This window comes from Passer montanus, unplaced genomic scaffold (assembly GCF_014805655.1).
Source record: "Passer montanus isolate IOZ18808 unplaced genomic scaffold, ASM1480565v1 scaffold27, whole genome shotgun sequence".
NCBI lineage: Eukaryota > Metazoa > Chordata > Aves > Passeriformes > Passeridae > Passer > Passer montanus.
The window spans coordinates 3984315-4011408 of record NW_024367372.1 but is presented as its reverse complement, the minus strand read 5'-3'; the positions used below and the strand labels follow the sequence as shown (position 1 = coordinate 4011408).

General features: G+C 41.7%; 1 protein-coding gene across 14 annotated transcripts in view; it reads left to right on the top strand.

Annotated features, from left to right (window-relative positions):
* The first annotated feature begins 1011 nt into the window (after positions 1-1011).
* Positions 1012-27094, top strand: part of MARK3 (microtubule affinity regulating kinase 3) — a 61542-nt gene continuing 35459 nt past the window's right edge. For 8 of the 14 annotated variants that reach the window (XM_039712812.1, XM_039712811.1, XM_039712809.1 and 5 more), the window contains exons 1-4: positions 1013-1752; positions 9817-9855; positions 14144-14335; positions 20154-20207. In XM_039712812.1, coding sequence (XP_039568746.1) covers positions 1702-1752; positions 9817-9855; positions 14144-14335; positions 20154-20207 — 336 coding nt within the window. In that variant the 5' untranslated portion in view covers positions 1013-1701. Of the gene's footprint in view, positions 1753-9816; positions 9856-14143; positions 14336-20153; positions 20208-27094 lie in introns of all 14 variants that reach the window. The other 6 variants (XM_039712807.1, XM_039712803.1, XM_039712805.1 and 3 more) reach the window with 2 other exon arrangements.

Here is a 27094-nt window from a genome sequence, read left to right as displayed (position 1 = left end):
GAAAAGGAAGGACATGCTTTGGCAGATGGCCCAAGGACAGAACCCTGAACACGGATGACCATTCCTGGACTACGCTTGCCTGTGTCCCTTCCCCTGGCTGTCAGTGGGCAGTGGGGTCTGTCCCCTTCCCCAGCCAAGGGCTGGCCCTGTACGGAGATCTGCCATTTCTCCAGCCCCTCTGTGCACCATCTGCTCTGCCCCATGGTGCTCCCCAAAACCTGAGCTCCCCACCCCACATCTCCTCCTACACCAGGGGGATCACAGCTCCCTGAGGGCCTCTTTACAGAATCAGAGACTTTTAAGAGGTTGGAAGAACCCAGTGCCAACCCCCTGCCATGGGCAGGGACATCTCCCACCAGACCAGGTTGCTCAGAGCCCTATCCAGGCTGGGCTTCAACACTTGCAGGGATGGGGCATCCACAGTTCCTCTGAGTAACCTGTTCGGGTGCCTCACCACCTCATGGTAAAAATGTCTTGCTAATATCTAATCTAATTCCCCCCTTTTTCAATCTGTACCCATTGCTGTTTGTTCTGTCACTACAGCTCCTCATGGACCGTCCCTCTCTAGCTTCCCTGCAGACCCCCTCAGACACTGGAAGGTTGCCGAGTTCCCCACACCACCTCCTCTTCTCCAGGCTGAACAGCCCCAAATTTCTCCATCTTTGTAGGGGAAATGCTCCAGTTCTCTTATCAAGGTCCCCTCTGGACTTGCTCCAACAGTTCCATGCCCTCCTTATACTGGGGACACCAGAACTGTGCGCAGTGCCCCAGGGTGGGTCTCACAAAAGCGAGCCCTGCCCCAAGTCGTGCCGCCCCGGGGCTGCTCCGATCCCCCGGGGGACAGCGGGACCGGCACAGAGGGCAGGGGCCGATCCCCCGAGGACAGGGGCCGATTCCCCCGAGGCCAGCGGGCCGGCGCGGAGGGCAGGGACCGATCCCCCGAGGGCAGCGGGCCGGCGCGCAGGGCAGGGCCGGTCCCGGCCCCGAGGCCCCCGCACACGCCGGGCGGGGGGCGGGACCTTCCGGTTCATGTCGGCGCTGGGCTGGCGCGGAGGAGCAGCGCGGCCATCTTGCCTCGTCCGGGAGCGGCGGCGGGGCGGGCGGGGGGCAGGCAGGGAGAGAGAGGGAGCGGCAGGCGGGCACCCACCGAGCGTCCGCAGCCCGCGGGGCGCCGGCCTTCTCGGAGCCTGGGGCGGGCCGCGATGCGAGCGGCGGCGCGGTGAAGCGGGGCCGCGGCGGGGGAAGGAGAGGGCAGCCCCCCGGGCGGCGGGCCTGCGCTAGCCGTGCCCCGGCAGCAGCGGAGAGAAGCCGGGCTGCGCGGCGCCCCGCTGCCGCCTCCTCCCGCCCGCCCTGCGCTCACCCCCTCCCCTCCCAGAGCCGCTCCCTCGCCGCCTCCCTTTCCCTGGCTCCATCCCTTCCCTCGGCTCCATCCCTTCCCCGCTGGATGAGGCGGCCCCCTGCCCGCTGCTGACCCCTGCGGACCCCGGCTGTAGGATGAGCCCGAAGGACTCGGAGGGGGCGAGGCCGCTCCGCTCCCCGAGGAGGATCTAGTGGGGGGGCACCGACGCGACGCCGCCCCCCGCCAGGCACCTCGTCCTTCATGGTGGCTCCCTGCGACCACCATCTCGGAGCAGACGCGCAGCCCGGGGCCCGTGTGTGTGTCTGTGCGCGCCGCCGCCGCGGCCGCCCGAGTGAGGGAAAATGTCCACTCGGACTCCATTGCCCACGGTGAACGAGCGCGACACCGAGAATGTGAGTACCGCGGCCGCGGGGGACCCGCCGCGCCCGCCCGGCCCCGCCGCGCGGGCATCGCCCCGCGGGGCGCTGTCAGCGGCCGCCCGCCGCCCGTGCGCTGCCCAAATTGCTGATTTATTCTGAATTGATTATTTTTTTAACCCCTCCACAGCACGGTTCGCCGGCTCCGTGGCGTTTGCGGGCATCCCTCCCCCTCCCAAAGCCGGTGTCCCCTCTTTAATCCCCCCGGTACTGTGTGAGTGTCGCAGGGTGGAGAGGATCGGGGTGGTTATGTCGGGGACGGGGATCCGCGGTGGGGAGGGCAGCGCTGGGGGGCTGCTGCCTTCTCCTGATATGCAAACTTGCTGCTCAAGCACCCGAATAAACCCCTGGTAAACAGATGGGAATAATTCAGCTTGGCTAGGGGTGGGCTAGGTGACCTAGATAATAGGCCTCTTCCCTGCTTAATTTGCAGGGTTCTCGATGGTAATGACGCTGTTAGGCTAGTCACCTGTTCAGATGACATTAAAAGGGTTTCTTTATTGGAATTACCCTTTGCGCAAGGGAGCCTGTTCCCTTCACACCGAATACCCTCTCTCTCTCCTTTTTTTTTTTTTTTTTACCTTGACAAAGCCAAGGTTTAGGAATTGACACTTTATTTACAATATTAAGTCAGTCACAAAGGTCGTATGCTAAAGGAAGAAAGAACAAAAAAATAAACTGGTCCTACCACATGAGCATATAGCAACAAACGAAGCTCGGCAGGAGACTCCCTTTCTGCAGATAGAAACTGTGTTTCTCATAACTTAAAACTTATTTGATCCTGGTGTATCCTGTCTAACCATTTTTCTGCATAGGCTCTGACATGTCCCCAAATGATAAACAGAAGGGAGTTGTCACTCACTGTAGTCTAAAATGAGTTGATTGGTGAACTTCGTATTCAGCTTTTTGTAAAGGCTATCTGATATTCTTTACAAGATGCTAAGCTTGACATGGAGGAGGCTTTTTTTTTTTTTAAGGGCTTCTTATGTTTTAGACTGGCATAAAAGGTGGAAACTTTGGTTAAAGATCAGGAAAAACTGTTGGATTGTTCCAGACCATAAATAGTCTGAGAAAAGTGATGGTAGCCCATTGTTTAAAACAAGACCAGACAAAGCGTTAGAAAACATGCTGCATGGAACAATTACTGCATTACTAGGGATTTAGATTTTATTGATATAATAGGCACTTCTAACTTCTGTGATCTTTATTTGCTTTAGCACTACATGCAACCTGCAGGCTAAGGGCTGTATTGAGCAAAAAGCCAACTAAGCATATTTGGTTGTAAAATCTCAATGAGCTTCCTGTCTTGTGGAAGAAAATAATTAAAATATTATGCGGCCCTTCCTATGCCATGGGGAGTGTTGAAGTTGAAACATACTCTACAAAATACTGTGCAGAGTTTATTTGGATGATTGTTTTAGTCTATACCAAACCTGACTGGTTTCAAGCTTCATGTGAATGTATGGAGGCCACATTGTAAATAATTTTAGAAAGATCAGATTCCCCAATTAATTCAAACTCTACTGTGGATAACCAAACAGTGGAAATACTTAATGTGTGCTCAAAGAAACATAATTATTCACAAGCTGTGTGTTCTAGCACTTGAAGTTAGGTTTTTACATGTCTTCCACTTAAGGCACCTTGGTTCTCACTTCAAAATATTGGTCTAACACTTCTGTTTAGTTATCTTCATAATTTGATATACATGGATTGTCTTGCTTGCAGATAAATTGCCTTAGGTTTAGAATAAGGCATATTTTTAAACTGCTGTATTTTGTGCTGGTGTCCACAGAAATACCTGTAGGTAGTGATATTGGCAGGGAGTGATTAATCCAAGTACTTGCCAGATCCAGCCAGCCAAGCTCCCCCCAGTACAATACCATATTCCTCAGGAAGCTCTCTGATGTTTTGGCCATCAGCTATCTAGAAATTTACCAAACTCTATTTTGTTATGCCTTGCTTAAAAACTAAATTTAAATCTGACATTTAGTTTGTCTGAATTACCCCTGCAGCTGTGAACGCCAGGTCTCTTTTTTAATACCAAATGCAATAATTTTGATACTTCAGCTAACTGTTCTTTACCCCAAATCTGGGTATGTTATGTTGGCAGGTAAACTGAGCCTTGGTTCATTCTCTTTCACATAAGAGAAGTCTAATTAGTTAATATTCAGAGGGCTCTTTGAAGAGGCTTAGGAGGTGCCAAGGTATTCAGCTAGCCTTTGGGCCATGGTTGTGGACCCCATTAATGCCTTCTCTCTGCTTGGAAGGTTACCACTGCTGACAAAGGCTTGGCTGGTGTTGAATCTGGTTGGAGTGTGCTGATCATAGCTTATCCATGCCTATACTTGCAGTTTTGAAAATGAAGTTAGCCTCCAGAATGACAGTGAGTGTAAATTATCATTGTCTGTGCTTGCAGCTAACCACGTTCAGCAGTTGGCAGGTCCTGTTGAATCAAAAAGTGTAATTGCCAGTACTTGATTTTTATTTTTTTTTCCTAAGGCTTCTTATCAAGACATGCTGAAATGGAGATACTGTCACAGTGACTTTCCCCAAAAGCTACTCAGAGCTACCAAGCCTTTAGTGCCTTTCAGATTAAAGAATTTGGCTCCGAGTCACCTGGTTTTGAGAGGAAAGGCATCCCAGATGATCTGTGATCATAGGAACTTCACACTTGGACAGTTGGAAGCTGGCTGTTGGCCTGCAATGAGCTGGCTCCTCACCGCAGAGACAGAGCAGCTCCTCTCTGGCCATGTCTTGTGCAGCACTGGCTGCTTAGGGGACAGAAGTGCAGGACAGGATCAGATCTTCTCTGCCTTTTTCAAAAATATGTCCTGCATGTGAGAAAGAAAGCAACAGAGACAGCAGAGACCTCCTTCATGCAGATCTGGGAGGCAGGATAGACACAGAAGAAGGACTTTAGATGACAGAAGAATGAGTAAACCTGTTTTACTAGTGATGAGAAGGAAGGGAGAGAAGATGGAGGAGAATAGAGTGTGGAAACACAGTGGAAAAGGAAGATAAAAGGTGGAAAACAAAAGATGAGAGGAGTCACAGAGGAATGTGCATATGGCAGGATGAAGGACAACCAGTGACAAAGAAATAAGAGCAGAAGGAACAAGATTGAATATTTTTTTTAATGAATAGTTGTCCTACTCCTCAGAAAGAGTGGGAAGATGATAGCAAACTATAGATAGAAACAAGGAAATACAGGTGGTATGGAGGTTGGAAGATTACTTTTTTTAACAGCATGAAATAGAAAAGAAAAATCATGTATTAAAGAGTTTAATTAAAACCTCTGTGTTCTTTGCACAGCTGTGTTTTTTGGGGGGGAAAAAAGAGTAACTGTTTTGAATGTGTTGGTTCTGCAGGCCAATCTGAATTAAAAATTGAAGTAATTTGAGGAAAAGCAAGACTAAAATATACTCTTATCTCCATGACTGTGCCTAATGTGAAAAATTTGCTATAGAAAAATGCCAGCATGATGGCAACTGTGCTTGCACAAAAGGATTCTGTACAGCAGAAGTACCACCCCTTTTTGGCTTTTTTTTTAAATTTAAAAAGATTTAGCAAAGGCAGAGTTAGGTAAAAAATGTCTTTTAAGATACTGGGAAAGTTATTGCAGTATGTCTTGGTTTCTTACCAATTAACTATGAAATGCATTAGAGCATTTTCAGACAATATGCAAGCTTGCATTGTTCTATATATTATTTATCAGTCTTCTCCTATTACAGATAGATCTGTAATTTGAATGCTTTCTTCCGTAGCATGAAATCCTGTGGGTTTTTTTAAAGAAGGGACTGAGGAGGGAAGTGTTCCTGTGGCCAAGACCTCTGACAGATTTTCTTCTACAGGACCATCTACACTATTCCATATTTTTCACCAGTTGTAATAAATGTTCTGGTTTGAATTAAATTGGGAAAAGATGGCAAAATAACTAGAAATAAAAAATAATTTAGGAATTCACCTGACATGTATTTTTTACTGCCAAAATTCCCCAGAGCAAAAGAAAATGCTGATGCCTGATAGGCCTGGTACTGTGTCCTCAGAACATACCTGATGAGACTGCATGACATTGCAAGTCACCAGCTGCTAGTATTTTCACGTTTTTACAGTGAGACATTTAATTCTCAGCTGTGCTGAGCAGCCTGGGCTGTGGTGTTTAATCAGTTGCTTTCAGTCAGCTCGCACTGCTGGGGGCATCAGCCTCGGGTGCCCCTTCCCACCCGTGGTTTGTGCCAGCACTGATTATCACAGGGTGTGAGATGAGTCTGGTCAGCTCTGATCCCACTGCCATAAACCCTTAGGAAAGGTGGAGTTATCTCCGTTCTGTGGCTGTAAACAGAATGCCCAGTGCTGGTGGGGAAGGTTAGAAATGCTTTCTAGTGGTTTTGTTTTGGTTTGAATTAAGCCAGTCGTAGCTCAGCACCCTAGGGCTAGGGTAACTTGAGTTGTGTCCCAGCTACAAACAGATACATGTTTACCACACTGTAATTTGGAATGGTTTATTCCTGGAAATAAACTTTTTTTCCCCCTTTCTTACATTATTTCAATAACTCAGAAAAACTAGGTTGCAGAACCTTACTCCAGAAAATGTTACATAGTTAGACTTAATTTGTTAGCCTCACCAAATGTGGCTTATATTGCAGGCTTAGAAATAGCAGTCTGAAAAACAGAATACAGCTATAGGAATTGCTGAAAGTAAATAAATGAGAGTCAATACAGTATTTAGTACACTGAACTTCACAGTCTTCTTCCTAGCTTTTGTTACCACTCACCTGGTATCCTTACCTGCTTGATTCTCCATTTTAGTTGTAGCCAAAAGATATATTCATGCTGATGTAAGCGGACAGTTCCTGTTGACAACGTGTCTCAGGTGACTCAAGTCAAAGGAATTCAGAGAGTGGAGGCATTTGTCTCTCCCAATCTCCATTTCATATGATATATAAGTAGCATGTGTCTGCAACTTCCTCTTCTCCTCAGTCAAGTAATGCTGCCTCATGGGTGTCAGCCAGATCAAAAATGGAGGTCACTTTTTTTTTAGGCTCATGGCATATCAAGGTTGGCTCTGCTTAGCATGGAGATCATCTGCCACTAAAATTCTTTAGAACATAAGATAGATAGGTATGTACTGGTCTTAAAACATAAACCTGAAAGATACCGAGTACACCTGTGATGAGGAAGAAACCCTTGGGTTAGGAGGAATTCTTGCCCCATAAAGCAGCAAGTGGCTGAGCTCAATATGTGTGTATATACATATAAACAGAAATTGACTTTCAAATCAAATTTCTTCCTGCAGGGTTAAAGCCTAAGCAAAGCTCTCTATCTGCAAGCTCAATGTGGTTTTTGAAAACCAACTGTGAGGTGGTTGGGTTTTTTTCTTTTTTGTTTAGCATGTAATTACTGACAGTGATGATTCTGGAAACAACTTAGTTGGCAGTATTGTTGATGAAGAATAGAATATGGTTGGCTCTTTAGCTATTATTCCCCAGGCTGATGTCAATAAATATCCATTTTAATCAGCAGTAAAGGAACTTTGGCTGGAAAGATATGATGAATGTCAGATCTTGATAATGTGAAGCAACAAAAGAGCTTTTAAAAAGCTTTTCTAACCGACACCAGACTTATCTTTTTGATTATATAAGCAGGATTTCTTCACTGTTGTGTTGTTCAGTGCTAATCATGGAATTACAGATTCACTCTCTTTCATATGCTGTATAGAGCATGAACCAAATACTGCCAAACACATCTCAGAGGCTGTGGTGGTTTTGCATGGGAGGACTCCTGAGGCAGACCCTGTATGTGTGTGGGGGGAGCATCCTGCCTTTGCTGAGGACTGTTAGTGCTTTGCTGTCAGCACTTCCCCACTCTGGTCTTCAGGGCAGTGCTGCACTTGTCACTAGCAATTCCCACTGCAATTCCCACTGCTGGTCAGCAGCCAGAATTAGGAGTGTGCAAGTGTTGCTTGGGGTAGCAGTGTTCCCTCTGCCAGGTGAAAGTGTCCTGTGTCCCTACTGTCCCCCTCCATCAGGCTGTCCAGTGTAGGGTGTTCCATTGCTGTGCTCACTTTGAGCTGGATCTGCTGTGTCCTGAGCGTTACTCCTGGCTTTTTTCTTTTATTTTGCCTTCCCCACTGAGGTGTGGAGGAATTAGGAATGTGTGTCAGAGGTATAGCTTCCATGTGCTAAAGGCTGTTTACTCTCCAGGTTCCCCCTTTAATCCGATGGTTTGACAGATCTGACCTAATTAAAAGAGCCACTCGTTTTCATGAATGTCATACCAATTACATGAATGAACACTGTGACAGGCTGAGAACTGCACAGTGAAATCTTCCCCTTTTGACAATGGAAGCATCCCAATTAGTGTTTTCTCTCCCTTAACATCTGTATTATATTTCTAGATAGTCTGCTTGTCTCCCTTGATGAATTCTGACCCTTTCAGTTGTTCCACTCGATCACAACATCCCTAATGGTTGGGCTGTAGCCTACATCAGTGAATAAATCTGCCCTCATGGATTGATAACTTCAGTGCCACATTAGGTGGATAGCATTTTTCTTCTTAGGAGACCCTTTAAAATTTTGTGAGATGGAAGCCATGACTGTTTACCCTTAAGATTGATTATGGAGCAAGCTAGTCTAAAAATGGCCTTTTAATTATATGTGTTGGAAGCAAATAATTGGTTATGCAAACATCAACATATGCATGCTGGGTCTGACAAAACCCACCTCACTCCGTATCCTGATTTGTGCCTTGGTCACTGGTAGGAGGGGAGTAAAATCAAGACAAGTACAGGACATCTTCACCTGATGCGTTCCTGTTTTATAAACTAGGAAAATAATATAATATCTTGTAATACATAGTGATTTAGGGAATCCCAGAGCAATAACTGGTATGTAAACAATTGTGGTTGAGTGTTTGCTGTGACACCCTTTGGTGGCTGCCAGAAATGTAAGTGTGTGTTTTGACTTTCCAGCAGAATTCCTTGGTCAGCAGTTGCAGGATGCCTTGCTGTGCTGTTTCAGGGATATCTGTGCTCAGTAAGATGCTACTCTGTGCATATCCTTAGGGCTACCTTTTTGCTCTTACACTGAGTAGTACTCAGCAGTCTGTGTGTTCTTAAAGATGTTAATGAGAATAGGAAATAAAATACAACACGTTGTTGGGAAGGGCTGCAGTGAAATTTTGGCTTTGCATGTTCGATTTAAAATATTTTTGAGTTTTTTTAAAAAAACAGCCTATGGTATGTTTCCTGTTAAGATTTCTGTAAATGAGAGTGCTAGCGGGAAGTGCACAGCCAGAAATTGCTATTTATTTATATATTGTGTGCCCAGGTTAAGGTAATGAAGTAATTAATTGTCTCAAATATTCATGTCCTGGAATGCTTACATTATTAACATTAAAAGGTATAGGCTTTAGGTACAGGTTTTTCTTATTACAATTTAAAAAAGCTGAATGAAATGAGGCTGTCATGATTGTTACTTGTCTGACAGCTTTCCAAGAAATTCTGTAATATCACTTTGTAGTATTTCATGCAGAGGTGAGGTAACAGCTAAGGTAATAAACATTCCTGGAGACTTCAGTAAAATTAAATTTTATTAGTTCACTTTTGCTGATGATAAGCTAGTTCTCACTATTTAATTAAATAAATACTTCTAAAAAGTTGATGCCATTTGTCCCCCACATTTCAGAAAGAGTTTCCTATTTACTGTAATTAAACATGGATTTTTGCAGGTTTTGGACATTCTGATTTCTCACTGTTTTTCAGCTCTTTGAATGGATATCAGATTCTGTTTCTTTCAGGTTTTTCCTCAACTTTTGGCACCTTCTTAAGCAGTTCAAGAACTTTGATACTAGTCATCCCCTGCCCTGTGTGCTTCTAACTCTCTGAATGTTAAGATATCTGAAACCATACAGATACTGGATAAAACTAACATCTACCAAAAAGATTTCAGTTGTTGGCACCCTCATACTTCATTTGCTTTTTACTTTTTTTCCTTTTCTTTTTTCTTTCTCTTCATGCTAATCATTATCTGGCTATGAAAGGATGTCGGCTCATCATTGGGGGAAGGCTTTTGCGAAAAGGTGGGTTTTGTGTTGTGTCCCAAATGTAGTTGGTCTTGGGTTCAGTCCCTCCCTCGCAGTAAGGTCTCTCACAAATGGAGATGTTTTACTTCATTTCCTTCTGCATTGAGTAATAATAGGGTGGGGCTGAGGGGAGGAGGAGAATGTTTTGTTTTGGGGTTTTTTTAAATGACAAAGGTTGTCCTGTTAAATGGATGGTGCAAAAAAAGAACAAATGTTTAAAGTATTTAAAAGATTTTTAAATGTAATCTGATGCATGCCAAGATACGGAAGAAAGTGCTTTATTGTGATGAGTGGATTTCAGGAAAATTTTTTTTAAAAGAGGTGGTGACTGGCAAACCTGAAGTTGCACAAAGCACCCCATCTCCTTGCCTCAGTTTCCCTCTACAGTGTAATGATTTCGCTTCACACCTATATTTTGGGAATCACTCAGCCCTGGTGAGTTCATGAGTAAGTGTTATTCTTACACAGAAAACACCTCCAGGAAATACAACTCACCTATCACAATGTATGGAAACTTATTACAAATGAGCACATGCTGATTTTAAATTTTATGTTTTTAAGACAAAGCTTGTATCTTCTTGAAACCATATAAATGCGGACCTGGAAAAGAAGCCTGAAATTGAACAGTTTTGGGGGGTCAGTATAGTGAGGAAGGCAAAATCTGGAAATTTGAGGGGAAAAAACAAATGACATTCATCTCAGTTTGGAGAGCAGAGGATGCTATTGTCATTTCTCTGGGCTGAGATTGGCACTGTTAACCTGTTTGCTGAGGAAACTGCCCTGGGAGTTAGTTGAGCACAGCCAGATGCTGTACAAGCCAATGCATGATTTGAGCTTTTGTTGGACCACCTATATTTTGCTTTTTGCCTACACCATTTAGCTTTCCACCTGCCTATCACGGCTTCTTGAAAATGACTAGACTGGGAGAAACACTTTCGCTCAGTTTTGAGTTTATGCTTTTCATTTCCATATGCAAAAGAAAATCCATGTTGAAATGGACAATCTGTTTTCTGTGGTTTTTAGAAAGCTTGTTGTCTTTTCAGTGTAATAATGTAACTGACAGAGGAAGGACTTGCTGATAGATTTATTTATGTGAAGTGGAATATAGTCCAAATTAGATACGGTTTAAATGGCTGGATTTCTACAGAGGAAAACATGGCTTTGAGCAAATCAGTTGGAGAGAACTGAACTGCTTAGGAACACACAGCTTGATACTTAAAACCCATAGCTGAAAAAGGTCATATTCTTGAAAAGAAATAATCTGGGTTGGAGTGGAAATGCAAACCTCCATACAAGGAGATTGTGTTCAGTTTATCAACCCTAGTCCAAGTGAGTTCACAGTTTTTCATGCTCCCTTCAAATGTGAAGCTAGGAAGCATGAAAAAATTATAGGACACAATAAGTCATTTCTCAACAAGAGGACAGTGAAGCTCTCAAGACACAATTACTGGGTGGTTTACTATGTGGAATCGAGTTTGCTAGTATAACAGAATCTTTCTTTTTCCTGATAGCGCTTGTGTGAAGTAGGGTATGAGTTAGATCCATTTTGGCTAACCTGTTTTCTGGCTTACGTTGTGCCTGATGCCCACATCTCAGCTGCTTCTTAGGCTAGCTCAGGACTAAGAGTGTTTTAGCTCCAGCACAAGGCAGCACAACTACTGTGTTTTCAGAGTCAGCTGTGTGGCTCAAAAGCTGTTGAGTTCAAGTTGTTGAATGTGTCTGCTGGAGAGCCTAAGCTAACAAGCCCTGCTGAGAGGCAGTCTGGCTCCTGCGGAAGCCAGCTTGTGCTGAGTGCCCAGGTGTGGAAGGGCTGTAGTTAAATAGTTCTGATACACTTCTCTTTCTGAGGAAAGTTATCAACTCAGTGAAGTGCAGTGTAAGTAGTACAGTTGTATTCCTGGGATGCTGTACTTGAACTGAAATGAACCTTCCTCTAATATATCCAAGAAATATCCTCATGGCCCTGTACAGAACATCCTGGTCCCTGATCACCAGGGGTAGCAATGTAGGAGGGTGTTAGCACCTAGAATCAGCAGTTGCTGCTTTTTTCTAGCTGGTCTGAATAATTTGACACTGAAAGGTATGAAAGGAGCTGACAGAGAAGTTCTCTGCATTGTGTGTTGCAAGGTTTGGTAGAAGTCAAAGTTTAGGGAAATACAGAGGATTGGCATTGCTGTGCCAGTACCCACAGGGGTGGTTGAGATGGCCTGAACAATCAGCACCAGCCTGACATTAAGGACATGCAAAATACTGAAATTGTTAATATAGGGTTTCACTGGCTTTAGTAGGTCCTTCAGTTGTCGACTGCTCGTCCTTCCTCTCCTTGAGAATTAGTGATTGATAAGCCCCCAGTTGTTGCAGGTCTCAGGATATTATTGAGAACACTGAATTATTATCAAGCCTTGATTTTTACTGGATATTGTTACAGATGTGCTTCTTGTGCCAGTTATTAGTGGTTTGGAAAACACGTGTACTCTTGGTCCTGAAAACTGTGCTAAAATTGCTAGACTATAAAATAGGGCAGGATGGGCCACTCTTAAGAACACTTGATATTCTTCATGAAAATAAACTTTGCATTTCACTTCAGCCAAATGTGATCATGCATGTAAGGATCAAGAAATGAAAAGCAGTAAATCAGGGTTGGTGTTGGGTGGTCAGGTAGAGATGGTCTGCAAAGAGGGTTAGTTCTGTCCCTCTGGAATCAGTGGGGTGTTGAACAGAAGAGGCAGTCTCTGTGTTTAGTCCTGCCGCACCTACTCTTGGTATGGTGGGTCCATGTCTACCATGAACCCCCCAAAAAGATGTTGGAAGAACAGAGGAGGGTTCTCAACAGAAGTGCAGGAAATGTTTTCTTGTCTTTAATCATTTGTACAGCAGCCTGTTTAGGGAGCTCAATATACATATCACTTCCTGAAGTGGAAGGGTGTTGTGATCAGAGAAATGAAGTACCTCTATGGGAAGCGTAAATCTTGTGGCAATGCAGTAGCCAGGCAGTAAGGAGAAGCTAAAGCCAGATTGATACTAAAACACTGTGTGTTTTTTAAAATAGTAACTATTGAAACAGTTTTCCAGGAGTTGCCTTAGACTGCTATCAGTAGCATTTCTTAAATGAAAGTGTTTTTAACAATAATTTGATCACAACAGTTGCACTCAAATTAACAAATCAAGGAACCCAAGATGTGAGAGTGTATGGTCACAGGGTTACATCAGGCAAGTGGAACTTGCCAAGTGTCATGCAAGCACGTATTTGTTCATTTGTGCCTGTACCATGGTTGTTAGCTCTTGAGGTATGATCTCATCCTCACACAACAGTGATTTGCAGACTGAATGTTGTTCTATGCCAGTTTCTTGGTTGTCCCAAATGGGTTTCAGCAAGAGGAGTAGTAGTAGAAGAGCAAGATCTGGAGTTTCTGGGATGACTATGAATTTAACGTGTCATCTTTGGTGGAGCCAGATATTTGTTCCACATTTGGAGGCCCCTAAACATTTCTAACTAATACTTTAATGAGTGTGGTTGGTGTATGGACCTCAACCATGACTTAAGAATGTAAGAGGGCACCTGCCCTTTCGTAAACAGGCTATCAGGAAGTGAAAAAATACTTACATCTTAACCATGTAATCTAATGAGTAAAGACTGTTATAGATAATATATAACCATTCCTTTTTGTAATCAGTAGCTGTTCAGGGAAATGAGAGTGAAAGGAGCTTGAAAGATTGCGGACAGTGTCTCAGATCTCTGTAACTGGCTTTCAGCTTATCAATATTCAAGGTTTTTGTATATTAGGTAAGATTTATTTCCTTGTTCTCCAGGTCATCCTGGGTGTTTTCAGTCATGTGGATCTGTAGGACCACAGGAAAGAAAAAAAACCCTTTTTTTAAATTAGTATAAGTTGTCCAATAAGGGTTAACAATTTGTGATCTTGGAAAATCTGTATTCATGTTTCCTTTCCAAAGGCTTTCCTGCACTAGTTATGCAAAGTAGTGCAAATGGGAAATAATATTAAACACCTCTGTGTTTTGTACCTGATTTGGCAGTCCATGTAAGTTACTCAGGAATGCTCAGCTGTTGCTGCAGTGCAGGTGATGAGGTGAATACTGTGTCATGAACTGGGCACCACTTTACTGCCCCCATCAGAACAAAGTTCATGGTGAGCGTGAAGTTTCAGTTGGATCCTTTGAAGGTTTCTTCAGAGGCATTGCTGATGTTTTTGGATGTTGCATGCTTCTCACGACTGGTGTGTTTGGTGTGTACTCCTCAGCCTCACCGTGTGTGTTTGTGTTGCAGCACACGTCCCATGGAGACGGACGGCAGGAAGTTTCCTCTCGGACTGGGCGCTCTGGAGCTCGCTGCAGGAACTCCATAGCCTCCTGTGCTGATGAGCAGCCACATATTGGAAATTACAGACTCCTTAAAACGATTGGAAAGGGGAATTTTGCAAAAGTGAAGCTGGCAAGGCACATCCTGACTGGCAGAGAGGTAAAGTGGTATGGGTGTAAACAGCAGTGAGTTGCTGTAGATGTGAAGGTTCTTTTGGAATAGCATCATCTAAGTTGGTGAACATAGAGCACATTTTACTAGAGATATTTCCTCTGATATAGAAAAAAGCAGAAATTCAAAACTATTTTTTAGTAACGATTACAAAACAATTTCTCTTGGAAATAGTTTCTTAAACTTGTATTTTTGGCGAGTCTCTGTCCGGCTGAATTATGTTAAAAATTGCTTCTAATATTCTTGGATAAATCCTCCATTTTCAAAAACCAGATCAATATACAGCAATAAAATAAGCTTGTTGGAAGGACTGCCTTTTAGTGTCTCTTATACTGCAGGGATGTATTGGAGGAGAAGTCGGACATGAGAACTAAATGTTGTCTTAATTATGTTCCAAGTAGCCCAACTGCAGTATTTTCTTGCCAGAGCCATGTATCTCCCAGGAATCCTAGGGTGGATCATCCCTGCATGTCTGCAGTGCTGGGTGGCTCTGGGAGGATGCTTCAGTTTGTTCAGGGATAGTCTGTGTCAGTGACAGTTTGCTCAATGTGTGCAGAATAGACCAGCTTTCTCTTGCATCTCTTCTTGGAGTTGAACTCAGCTCTGTTTTCAGTTTCTGCATGCCATTGCAATGTAATTAATCACTTGCACTTAATGGTGGTTCTGATTTGGTGAGCTGTAGTCCTGTCTGCTTGTTACAAGTAGGTGTTTATTGGTGCTGTTTTATTAAAAGCAACTCAAGAAGTACTGAAAGAAGGAGAAGCACCTTGCTGACCTTTTCTTGCCAAACCTGTCTGATGAAGTAAATGTTTGCTGATACCAGCAAGGACTTTTACAGAAGCTGTGTTGCTGACTGCAGAGCTTTAAGGGAATCTCTCTTTTCTGAGCTAATACAGGGTTCAGTAGCAGGAACGGAGGGAAGAAGAGAGGGGACATCATTTTGCAAGAACTGTTGAGATAGATTTTTTTTTTTGGCTGACAGTTCCTATTGTCTTCTGATGTTAAAGTTAGTTCTCATTTGTAGAGAAAATTTTTTATTAATTCCTTTCCACTTAAGTTCCATCCTCTTTTTACTGATACTTAAGATGGGATATGCAAGTACTTGGTTAGTATTTCTTTGCTCTTATTATAGGTATAGAACTTGGAGATAAATATGTGTCACACTTTGCAAAAAGTGAAGTACATTTTCCTCTACTTACAGATAACTGAGTTGACCTCTGGTTCATTATTTTTGTTTGAAATTTCAACAAATAAAAGGGACAGTGTAAAATTTTTGGCTAAATTTGGAAAGGTTTGAGTACTAAGTTTCTTCCACTCTCAGGGAATTGATGTAGTTTGATCAATTCAGACCATAAATACTTTCTGGGTTGTGACCATTGGAATGAGTGTCATTTCTTAGAAGGGAACAATTAAGCTAATTTTATAGGAATATCTTCAATATATTTAAAACTGGGTTTTTTTCTTAAGAGGGAGATGAGTAAAATTTCTCTACTTGCTGTATAAACTGTACAATGTTGATAGTTTCAGATGCCTGTGACCAGACTTGTTTCCAATATTCTGGATAGCAATTTCCCAATGTCGTTACTTCACCCTTGCCCTTACAGAAGTATTTATCTGATCAGTCTTCAGATTGTGCTAGCCTTTCTCATGACTGTTAAATTGATGTGTTTTGCTTGTGATCAGCAACAGCACCAACCTTGTATGTTGAATCTCAGTTTCATTGCTAACTCATCTCCAAGGCTGTTTAAATCAGTTTTCCATTGTGTTTGATGGTGCTTCTTAACTCCTTCAACAGATTTAATCATTATGCTTTGACATCCTCTGCCAAGGCCACTGATACAGATATTAAACAAGATTGGCCCCAAAATCTTGTCCTTGAAAAACTTACTCATTTATTTCCAACTTAATATCTCTTTAGCCTCTTTCTTTAGGAAAAAACTAAAAACAATTCTATAAGCACTTTTCAGCTTATCTAGTTGAATAATTTCCATGCAGCCTCTTTGATGAGACTTTTCATTAGTCCAGGTAGTCGTTTTGTGTGTTTCCATAGGGTACAGTTAACTGTAGGAAAATATGTTGCCTTTAACCTTCTCTTTCCTTGGTTTTTCCCTGCCAGTTTTGAGTTCAGGAATTTTATGATGAATTGGAAAAAAAAATGTCTGCTCATTTCTAAACCCTGCTCTGCTGTTCTGTTCCTGGTGGAAGCTAGGAACCTGTGCTGCAAGAATGCTTTTTTTTCCTTTCTGCTTTGAAAATCTGCTTCTTGTAAGAATTCCAGGGTCATTTTCTCAGCCTGGCTCAGCCAGATGGCACTTAGCTTTCTGAATTTGTGATTTCCTGCTTTACACTCTTTCTCCTGCAGCCTGTCCTTTGTTTCTGTTCTTTTTTCCATCTTATGTACCAAAACCTAAACTAAATGCTTCGTTTTGGGAGTTACACTTAAATGAGTTTTCATCTCTGCTATGTTCTTGCTGTATTTGAACCCCACTTATCTTTTCCTTGTTATCTGTGTCTCTGTTCTGAATGTCCTTTTAAGTGACCATGTCAGGTTCACTTTTTGGCAATTCCTTCTTTATATCTCTGTGCTGAGGAGCTTCCAAATCCTGAAGCAGATCAGCACTTTCCTGTCACTTCCTGGGAGGAGGATGTGTTTGTTTAAGCATTCTTTTAGGGTAGTTGTTCATCTCCTTGCATCTGGAGTCTTTCCCTGGGAATTTTCCTGCTGCTTGAGTTGAAGATTTCGTGTTTCCAACTGGAGTAAGTTCTAGGACTCCTTTTCATTTCCATTTTTAGTGTGTCTGCAGGATGCATGATGAGTGCCCATCTTCAGTTTACTGAAAGGAAGAAATGTTTAGGCCTTCAGGGGATGATCAGAACATCGGCCGAATTTAAAGGGGTTGAATTGTCTTGCAAGGAGTGTGTGGCCAGAGATCAGCTTCACTGCATTAGAGCTGGTGCTTGGACACACCATCCTTCTTGGTCCTCTGCCTAGGAGAGTGTTATTTGTAGGCTGTCTGCCCTTTTGAAGCCACAAGTCTTCATTGTCAATCTGCTTTTCTTAATTCTTTTGTTGCAATCCATGTATCTCCTGTTGTAGTTTTATCAAAGGGTGTTTCCTCTAACAAGTTTTCTGTACTTGCCAAAATGAATCTAAAAGATAAAACTACCTTCTGCTATTACTGAGGTGGCCAAAATTATTATGGACCCTTCTGTTCTTTAAAGATGTGTTCAGTTAATAGCCAGGGAGCAGAAGTTTCCCAGTGAGGCTGAATTCTTTCAGAACCCAAGTCTGACTCCAAGGAATCTATTGTCATCTTCTTTCAGTTCTTCTCTTGGAAAAAGTGAAATTTAAGAGGGAGAAAACATTCTGAATAGTAGCAGTTTCGCCAATTTGCTCAGTGTCCCAACTTCTGATTTCTTTAACTCCCTTATTCAAATCATGCAGGAGGAATGTTTTAAGTCATATTATTGTGAATGGTGGAAGCAAACTCAGTTTATTAACAATTTCACACAGAATATCATGGCAGTGGTGTAGTAGTGTAGGTGGACTTGCATTTTTCCAGCACTGACCCTAGCTCACAGTACATTAAACCATTCCAAATGCACTTTATGTAAAGAGAGCAAAGTTTCTGCTCTGTTTCTGTTTAAAAGGCAATTTAATGTTTTATTAACTGTACTTAGAAAATTCTCCATTTAACTTTCTCAGCCTTGTCAAAACTACTCTTGAGGGCAGGCTGCCTTTGCATGTGATTTGGAGACCTTATCAAGGCACCTGAGGTTGTTCCCTGTTCTGATGATGGGTTCAAGCTCTCACAGCCCATGTTAACACATTGTACTCTCAGTGTTCATGTGGATAGGAATTCTCTAAATGCATCCTGCCTTTAAGGCTATAATTAGTGCACTGAAGAAGCCTGAGAGTCTGTGTTCTGGAAAACTGAGGTCTGTACCTTCCCTGTATCTCCAGGGCTGAATTTGTTTGACAGTGTCAGAGACCTTTCTGGTGACCCGGCACCAAGTGCACGCTGAAGTGAGCTGGTTTTGCAGTAACATGGCACCTTAAGGCTTGATAGGTTGAAAAAAGTTTACATCTTTTAAAGATTCACCAGAATGGTACAGCCCAGAACGAAAATGCAAACTTTTCTGAGCGGAATGTGCTTACTAAGTGAACAGCTCTGGGTAGTCTTGGGGCACCAGGTCACTTTCAAATAACTTTATCTGCTGTTGACAAAGGCAGTGCTCACTATAATCCAGCATTATAAGAGTCCAGCATCATAATGCAGAATTACAAGAAATTGCAGGAAGCGAGTAACTTTGAACTATTGTGACAAAGTTAACAACAGGCATAAAGCTGGAGATAAAAATCTTTCTTGGTTTCGTACACAGCTGCTAATATAAAAATACCTATTGCTTAATGTCTTTCTCTCTTGTTTGTATTTTTGAAGTGATTTCTCAAGGTTTTGCAATGGAATTTTGCCTCGGGAAATAGTGATCTATAATTTCAGTAGCTTGCCTTAGAAGAAAACACTCCCCAGAGTAAAAGCATTCTTAGATGGCTTCTCAGTCATGTCTCATCGTATCTTGCAGCTAGAAGAGCTCAAAATAAGTCTTGAATATCAGTTGCAGAAAACACCATATCCATTATATAATTCTGTGATGCACCCAAGCGTTGAACACTTTCCCCTCTTACCCTCTCCATCGTGACAATCCATCCCTGTGTTTTTGCACTTGGATGTAGGGATATAAATTGGCTTTGATGTAAGATATTCTTTATTCCATATGTCACCAACCCCAAGCTAATGAGGTGACAAAGATAGCTCAGAGTGATGCAGGGAAATGGGAGCTGTGGCATGGGAAGGAGCAGCATCTACTGTTTGAGCCAAAAATTGAAGTGGAGTTGAAAACCTTTGCTTTGCACCAGTAAGATATTATAATCAGCTGAGTTGCAGCATCTTGCCTCTTTGAGAGGCACCATCTCCTTCTGTAGAGCTTCTTCTGGTATGTTTGGTCTCTAATTTAGAAAGGAAAAATACCAATTGGTGTGTAATTCTAGAAAGATTCTCATTTCTTTTTCTACCTTGTCCAGTATCCAAACTGCATTGCACTGAAGTTTCTGTTGCCTATTCATTGCTTCAAATCTTCAGGTTCTGACTAATTAGCATGGTATGGAATTTCTCTTTTGCTTATTGTGTGAAAATTTTATTTTGTTCTTTAATATTTCTGTGCAGCATTTACTGAAAAGAGGAGAACAAGTAAAGGAATGTAGAAAGTACCCTAAGTGTTGTACTATGGCCAACGTGTTTTTGTTGATTTCCAAGTGATACTTTTTTTAATACCCATCAGGGAGCAAATTGATGCAAATATTTAGTAAATTTCCAAAGATGAACTTACTTCTTGCCAAATTTGTGTGGAAATGCTTTCAATATGCTCTGAAATCTCTGCTTTTAGAAACTGCCAATGCCCAGTCACTACTGTGTAATCTGTTGTGTAATTATACTGTGTAAATATTATCTATAGGCACACTGCTCTCTATCAGGGCACTGTCTGCTGTGGAGCTTCCACTGTCATGACTGTGATGGTCTTAATGTCAAGTCAAAGACTCAGCAAGCTTCTCATCTTAATATCCTTAAAATACCAGGGTTTTTCCATTCTTGCTTCTAGTTTAAATACAAGTACATAATTTGCAGAAGGAACTTAAGCATTTTTTGTGTAATTTTCATGTTTTCCGTGTCTGTTACTGGATTTGAGCATGTTGTAATAACATGGTATTGTTCCTATGGAAAATACTGATCATGAACTCTTCCTTTAGGTTGCCATAAAAATAATTGACAAAACACAGCTGAACCCAACTAGTCTACAAAAGGTATGTTTTTACATTTAATCTTTCAACTGTATTATAACTTGTTCTCTTCCCCACCTCCTTCCATTAACCCTGAATGCCTGTGCTGGAGAATCTGAAGCATTGCATACCTTTGCACACATCTGACTACTGTATTTAATAACTGGTTTTGCAACAGATATTTCTGACAACCCTGCAGTTGTTCAAGCTGAAGTCTTGCAGAGCTGTAAACTGAGAAAAGAGAGGTATTTGCCACTTCCTTTGTGCTCCAAGCAGAGCTGACTCTGTAGAGAGGACGTCTGTGGTTTGGTGTCATGCCCCCATGTCTCCTTTGTGCCGGTTGCTTTGTTAAACTTAGAAATGCAAAACTTATGTTCTGTCCTCTTAAACTGGCCTTGAAAATACTGCCAGTGGACTGAAGGCCAGGCAGTATCTGTGCCTTTCATGGAGTTTGCAGCAGGAGAGGTGATGCAGTTGTATGAAACAAATTGGGCCATGTCTATTCTAGTTTCTTCCCTCTAGCTCTGAATGTTTAATGAGCTGTTACAGTTGTATCACCTTATCTTTTTAGTACAGAGTGATAAACCCTGCTCTTTCATTAAGCTACCCAGTCTGTTTGGGAGTCCGTGCAGGAAGTACATTTAAATGTTGTTTTTACTTGGGACTTCTCTAACTCTGTCCTTTTAAGTTCTGCAGTCAAAGGCTTTTTGTTTACTTTTGAGTACTTTGATAAAAACCCCCTTGAAATATTTCTGTTTGAACAAGAGAATATGCAGAATTTACCTGCAAACAAAATGAAAGAGAGTAACTAGAGTAAACTGGAGAATATACACATTTGTATTTTATGCAAATACTAAAAAGATCACTTGATTAGACTTTTTATCAAGATTAATGGTGCAAAAGTAAATTGGAAAAACACACAAGTTCTTACATTTTATGGTTTCATTGGGAGGAAAAGAATAACCTGTAGAAGAAAGGCTCTGTCATCTGAGCAGGTGGCAGCTTTGTATGACTGTGTGGACAGGGTAAAAGTAGATAATCTGGTTCCATTTTTCTCAGAATTTTTCTCAGTTTAGTCCCTGAGGTTATTGGTGGTTTCTGGGTAAGCAGGGTGAAAATAAAGTGCAAATTAGGTAATATGATGGATTAGATAAAGTTGATTTCTGTGGCAGATTGCAACTTGGAATGCCTAAATAAAAATGGTTCAATGCTTGAAGTACTTGAAAGTGAAACAAAAGCTGTGTGATAAAAATGGGAAATATCAGGGCATGGGAAGAACGATCAGAGAGAAGTAAAGAGGCCATGTTTTCAGTTAAAAATGTAAAATCATAGTCCTTCTAATGGTGTTACTTGAGACTGGGCTCCAATGCCAGTTTGAGCTCATATGGGGGTACAGTACAAACCTTTTACAAGTCACAGGTGTTCAGTTGGAAGAGCTACAAGCTGGAAGTGTGCATGATGAGCCTTTGATTACTGGGTTTCAGCTGGCTCAGTGTCCACTCACAGCAGTGTCTGCTCCATCTCTGTTGTAATTTAATTTTTATTTACAGTTTATAAAATTAGATTATGAAGTGTGATTTGTAGTGTCATCTTGGGTACCACTGGATTTCTTAACTGGGAGTCTGGAAGAATAGTACCAAATAGCAGGGCAGATATCAGATCCAATTTGTGGAGTGAAATAGCTAATGTGCTCTCCTCTCTAAGCTCATTTGTTACACGAGCACAAAAAGAATTTAGTAAGGTGTCTCAGTTTTCAATTCAAAAACTGAAAGCAGTTTTATCAAAATTAAATTCCTGCTTGTCATAGGAAGCAGAGGGAATGCACAGCACACAGCTTGCCAGCTTTGCCTGACCCAGGCTTTTTATGTTGCAAGCCTTTGCCCCTTTCCCCAGCACTGCCGGCAGTGCCTCAGCCTCGGTGCCTTTGGAGCCAACTGCACACACGACCTGAGGATGCAGGGGGAGCTAAGATGGAAGTGCTTCTGATCTTGCACTTCTGGAGAGAGAGAGAAAATATTTGAGGTATGGTGAGGAGGGAAGGGCTGTGCCCAGAAGAGGGTGTGGTGTGCAGCATCTCAGCTGCGGTGTAGCTGCATGCCCGAGTCATCCTTAGGTGGGGAAACAAATGGTGATTAAAGGCTGCCAGTTCTGATTTCTTTGTGTTCTATCTTCCACATCGATACTTCAGCTGCCAGGAAGAAGTTAACCTTGTTAAGGACTTGCTTTGCTTTCCGGAGCAGTAATTCCTGGTATGCCCTCACTGCAGCCCTGACAGCTCCATACTGACACTCAGCTCTGAAGGGTCGGGTTTCTTGTCTGCTGCTGAGGAAGTTCTGTGGCAGCCACATGCAGCTACTCTTTGCTGTTGTTTTAGGACCTAATTACTGCTGTGCTGCTCTTGCTTAGTGAAGAGGAAGCTGTAACTGGTACTTCCCTGCTTTGAAAGAAAAGGGAATTCTTAGAGGTTTTTTCCCATGCTGGCGGTGTTAGTCATAATCACTGTTCTCCACAAATGGACTTGTGTGTGCAATTCCAGTGGATATTGGTCTCACTGCAAACAAGTGCTGATGCTACAGAGTTCACTTCCTCCTAGACAAAAAATAAAATAGTTTGGGTTTTTTTTTTCTTTTGATTTACCAATGCCATTATATGCAAGGGTTTTCTTTATCAAGCTTGTGTAATAGCACTAAATCACTTCTCATTTTCCTGTTTTAGAACTTGGCTCCTCAGCCAAATATTTTTGTTCATTATGTGCAGATGTTTTGCCACTTACTTGGGCAATACTTATTGTTAAAGCATTTAAGTTTTCTTAAACATCAATTTTAACATGGATCATGTACTTTTTGACCATGAGTCAATCAGTGTTTTAAGAACTGCAAGAAAAGGATGAGAATTTTAAATGCTCCTGCTCTTCTGTTTGTAATGAGTATCCCTTTCTGTTTCCAAGTGTGCTTAGTTTGAGGCAAACTTGCATTGTGTAAAGGCTTTTTGCCTGAGACTCTTTATTAGATGTAGGGCATATTTCAGTGAGCAGTTACCAGGAGAAGCCTAATACACAGGTCAGGCTTGAGCTGGCTTGGGACAACATCCTGTGAAAAGGGACAAGGAGACCAGGAGAGGGTGGTGCTCTGCAGCTGGCACTGACTCACTTTTTAGCAAACTTTTTCAGTATTTTTAAAATAATTTGTTACTGTCTTGTGATAGCTACTGTGGGAGCACTTCTAGTCTGCCTTTAGCTGTGTTCAAAGAGAATTAGCCTAAAAGAACCAGCTTCCATTGCTGGTTCGTTGGGGTTTTTTTTATTCAGCTTTTTGGCTCACAGCATTAATTAAATGGCATTCTTTTCCTGTATCTGACATGGCTTACACTCAAAGGACCAGACCACAACAAAGCTGAAAGCCATTTGTTTGGCAGACTAAGGATGTTTGTCTTTGCCTGGAAACGTTTGTAGAGCTCCTGTTGACGGAAAATGAGCTGTTCAACAGGCTGGGAGTAGTTTTGAATCTCAGTATTAGAAATTAAACTGATGAGAACTGTTTTCAGTTGTTTGTCTGCCTTTAGAGCTTCATTATGACAAGTGATTTCCTAATACTAAGAAAATAATTTTCTATATTGAGAACTTTCATGTAACATTTTCTGATGTTATACCTTATTCTGTGTTCCTGTGGGCAGGGAACCTCAGAGATGTGAGGTTTTATCAAACCTGCTGTTTGCAATAAATTTTATTGTGTGATGATAGTTACTACGTCATTTCCTAGAAGCTGATGCACATAATGAAATCTGTAAAACCTTTATCCAGCATACTTTGGGAAAGTTGTATGATGTTGTACATTTTATTCCTCTTTTTATTCCTCTGTCAGAAATAGATTATAATACATATTACAATGTCAGACATTTATAAATAAATATTTCCCCAGATATCCCCATCTGTGTCAAAAAGATATAACAGGTAAACTGACTAAGGGTGCACAATCTAAAGTGCATTTATCTAACTAAAATTACAGTTTGGTGGTGGTTGTATCCTATTCTCAAGTATTTTTATTTTTAATTTCCTCTGAGGCAGAAATAGTCTGTTTTTTAACAGAGCTTCTTCCTAGTCACCCACTTGAACAAATGGCTCATGAAGCAGAAGCTGCTTTTTGACATGCTTCATTTGGGTTAGTAAAGCAGAGAAGTCATTTTGTGGACCAGTGTTTTGGTGAGGGTCTGACCCAGTAGGCTCTATCTGGGTATTGGGGGTGGAAGATGTCAGATACCAATTGAGAGTGAATTAAGTGAACTGTCTTTGAAATTGTAAAAACTGATAAGAGCCTTTCAGTTATATAAGCTGTGATTAAAAGTATTAATGGAGTATTCAGAATATATTATACACCAGTTTAGCTGAAATGAATGAAAAGCAAGAAAAAAACAGCTATAGATTCAACTGCTTTTAAATTCCTCATGATCAAGAGAGAGATGATGTAGTCTACCCTGTCTGATTACATATGAGAAAGCTCCAGAAATAACACAGTTTAAAAAAGAAAAGAAGGCAATTTTGCCTCTCTAGAGGATAAAGAAAACGTGTGCACAGAGGTTTTGAAACTATTTTGCATAGCAAATAATTTACTTGATCAATCAATCGTGATTTCTTTTAAGCAGCTTGTCATCTAGCAAAGTGTCAGGCACAGACCTAGATAACAAGATAATTAAAAGCATTTGGAAAACTGTTTGTTTTTTCTCTGTTCAGGTAGTGTGCCAATCCCAGCTGGTGCTGTAGCAGAGAGAAGGTCTCCTGGGCAGTGCAGTGAGGATTGCTCCCCAGATGTTGGCATTTGCAGAAATTCTATGATTCTGAAATATCAGAAAGCAGAGTATGGTTAGAACAGCTGGTCTCCAAATTGTGAATTTGTCCTATTGATTTATTTAAAACCCACACCTTGCATTTTCTTTTATTAAAAATCACAAATGCACAAGGATTTTGTTTTATTGACTCTTTTGTTGTTTTCTGTTTGTTTCTAATGTTTCACCTTTTATTTTATTATTACAAAGTTTCACCTTTTCTTTGCTTTTACTGAGTAAATACACCTACAAGTTTTTGAGTTGTTACTAATATGTGTAGACATACCAAATTTCTTCACTTTATCTGGAATCTGACCTGAGCCAAATCTTCCAGCAGTGTTTTTTCTTTCCTTAGTGTGATTAACAATGCTGTTATCCCTATCCTATATTTACAAAACTCTTGGGTTTTTTCCTATGTCTGCATTCACTTGGAGCTGTGAATTTCTATTCTTCTTCAGTCTCTTTAGATGAAGTTCAATATGGTGTTAGGTTGCTGATATTCCTGTAGAAATTTGTGTTAGGTTTCTAATAAAACCTCTTGATTACTCCCACTTTTTGAAGCATGCTGTTAGAAAATAATTGATCATGAAGAACATGAACTCTCTGGAGTCTTGGGCTGGCATTGGTGAGCTGCAGAGGGAGAACAGCTATACACTTGACTGCCATATAGTGTAGTGCATAAAAAGAGAATTCTTTGGTTTTCTGAGTACAAGAGTATTTGTGCTTCATTTTTTTTGTAATAATATTTTATCTTGGAACTGCTTTTAATTAATCTGCTATTTACCAGCTTTGTTCAAAGCAATGTTTCATATTGCAGTAACACCACCTGTGGCACTTTTACTATTACAGTTATGTATTTATGTGTGTCTTACAATAGTCTTTTGCAGAAGTGTTTTGAGAGGTGAAAATAATTAACAACTGTTCAGTCATGACTTTGCTTTCATTTCTAGTTTGTTAAATGTCACTCCATATTTGCATTAAGTTGCAGAAGGACAGAGTTTGCTCTGTGTGACATGCAAAGTTGAAATTTTCAGAAATAATTACTGAAAGCCCTCTTCACATGAGTATTGGCAGTATTGGGGAGGGACAAATGGGACATGAAGCATGACAATATCCTTCCAATCAGTACTCTGTCTCTGGATTTAGGGCAGAGGATATAATGTCATCCTGCAGCTTGAAGCAGGCAGTTGTCCCTCACCACCATCCTGCTGGGGCAGGCTAGAGATGGAGAGCTTTTATATGGGGAATTTGTGTGTTTTGTGAGATATATCTGTTAAATAATTCCTGTACCTTGCGTGTCAGTCAGGGTTAACACCAGTGCTTGCAGAAAGGGAAGCAGCACGAGGGGGTCAGGAAAACACCATTTGTGTTCTGCCCTGTTAATTTTGGCGAGCACTTTCAGCGTGCTGCGGTGTCTGGGCAGGCTTCAGGCTGTGTCTGGGAGTGATCAGGGAGCTGTGCTGGCAGACCCAGGGCTGCTGTGCCTCACTTGCCTTGCAGCAATGCTTCTGAAAGGCTGAGGGCTGGCCTTGTCTTCCCTTCCTCTCCTTAGGACTTGCTCCTTGCTGGTGTGGTTGGATAACATGGTTTTTGCACAGTGTAAACAGCTGATGTTTCACCTGTGAGCTGCTGTTGTAGCACAGTAATTCTTGGGCTTTAACAAAGTCCTGAAGAATGTTGAATTCATACCAGTAACATACTGCAGTGGTCTTCTAAAGCAGGTGGGGATTCACAAAAGCTTGGAGCTGTACTTTTTGTGAAGGGAGTGAAAGATGTGTGAGATGTGCTGGTCAGCAGGAAGCTGCATGGGCTCACAGTGCTCTTCTGACCCCAAAAGTCTGCAAACCACAGGGCTAAGGTCACTTCTTTCCTGAGCTGTCTGAGTTCTTCCTGGGTGCTTTCAGGTTTTTGAGGGTTGATTTGTTGGGCAGGGGTTGATTTGTTAACTCTTGCCCTCCAAAAGTGCTTATTTCATGAACTTCACTGATAATGTTTAATAATGTTTGCCCTTTGTGTTTAAATGACTATATTGAAGTTTTCAGTCTTTAAGGAGAATGGCTGTTTATTAGTGATTTCATTAACTTATTTCATGT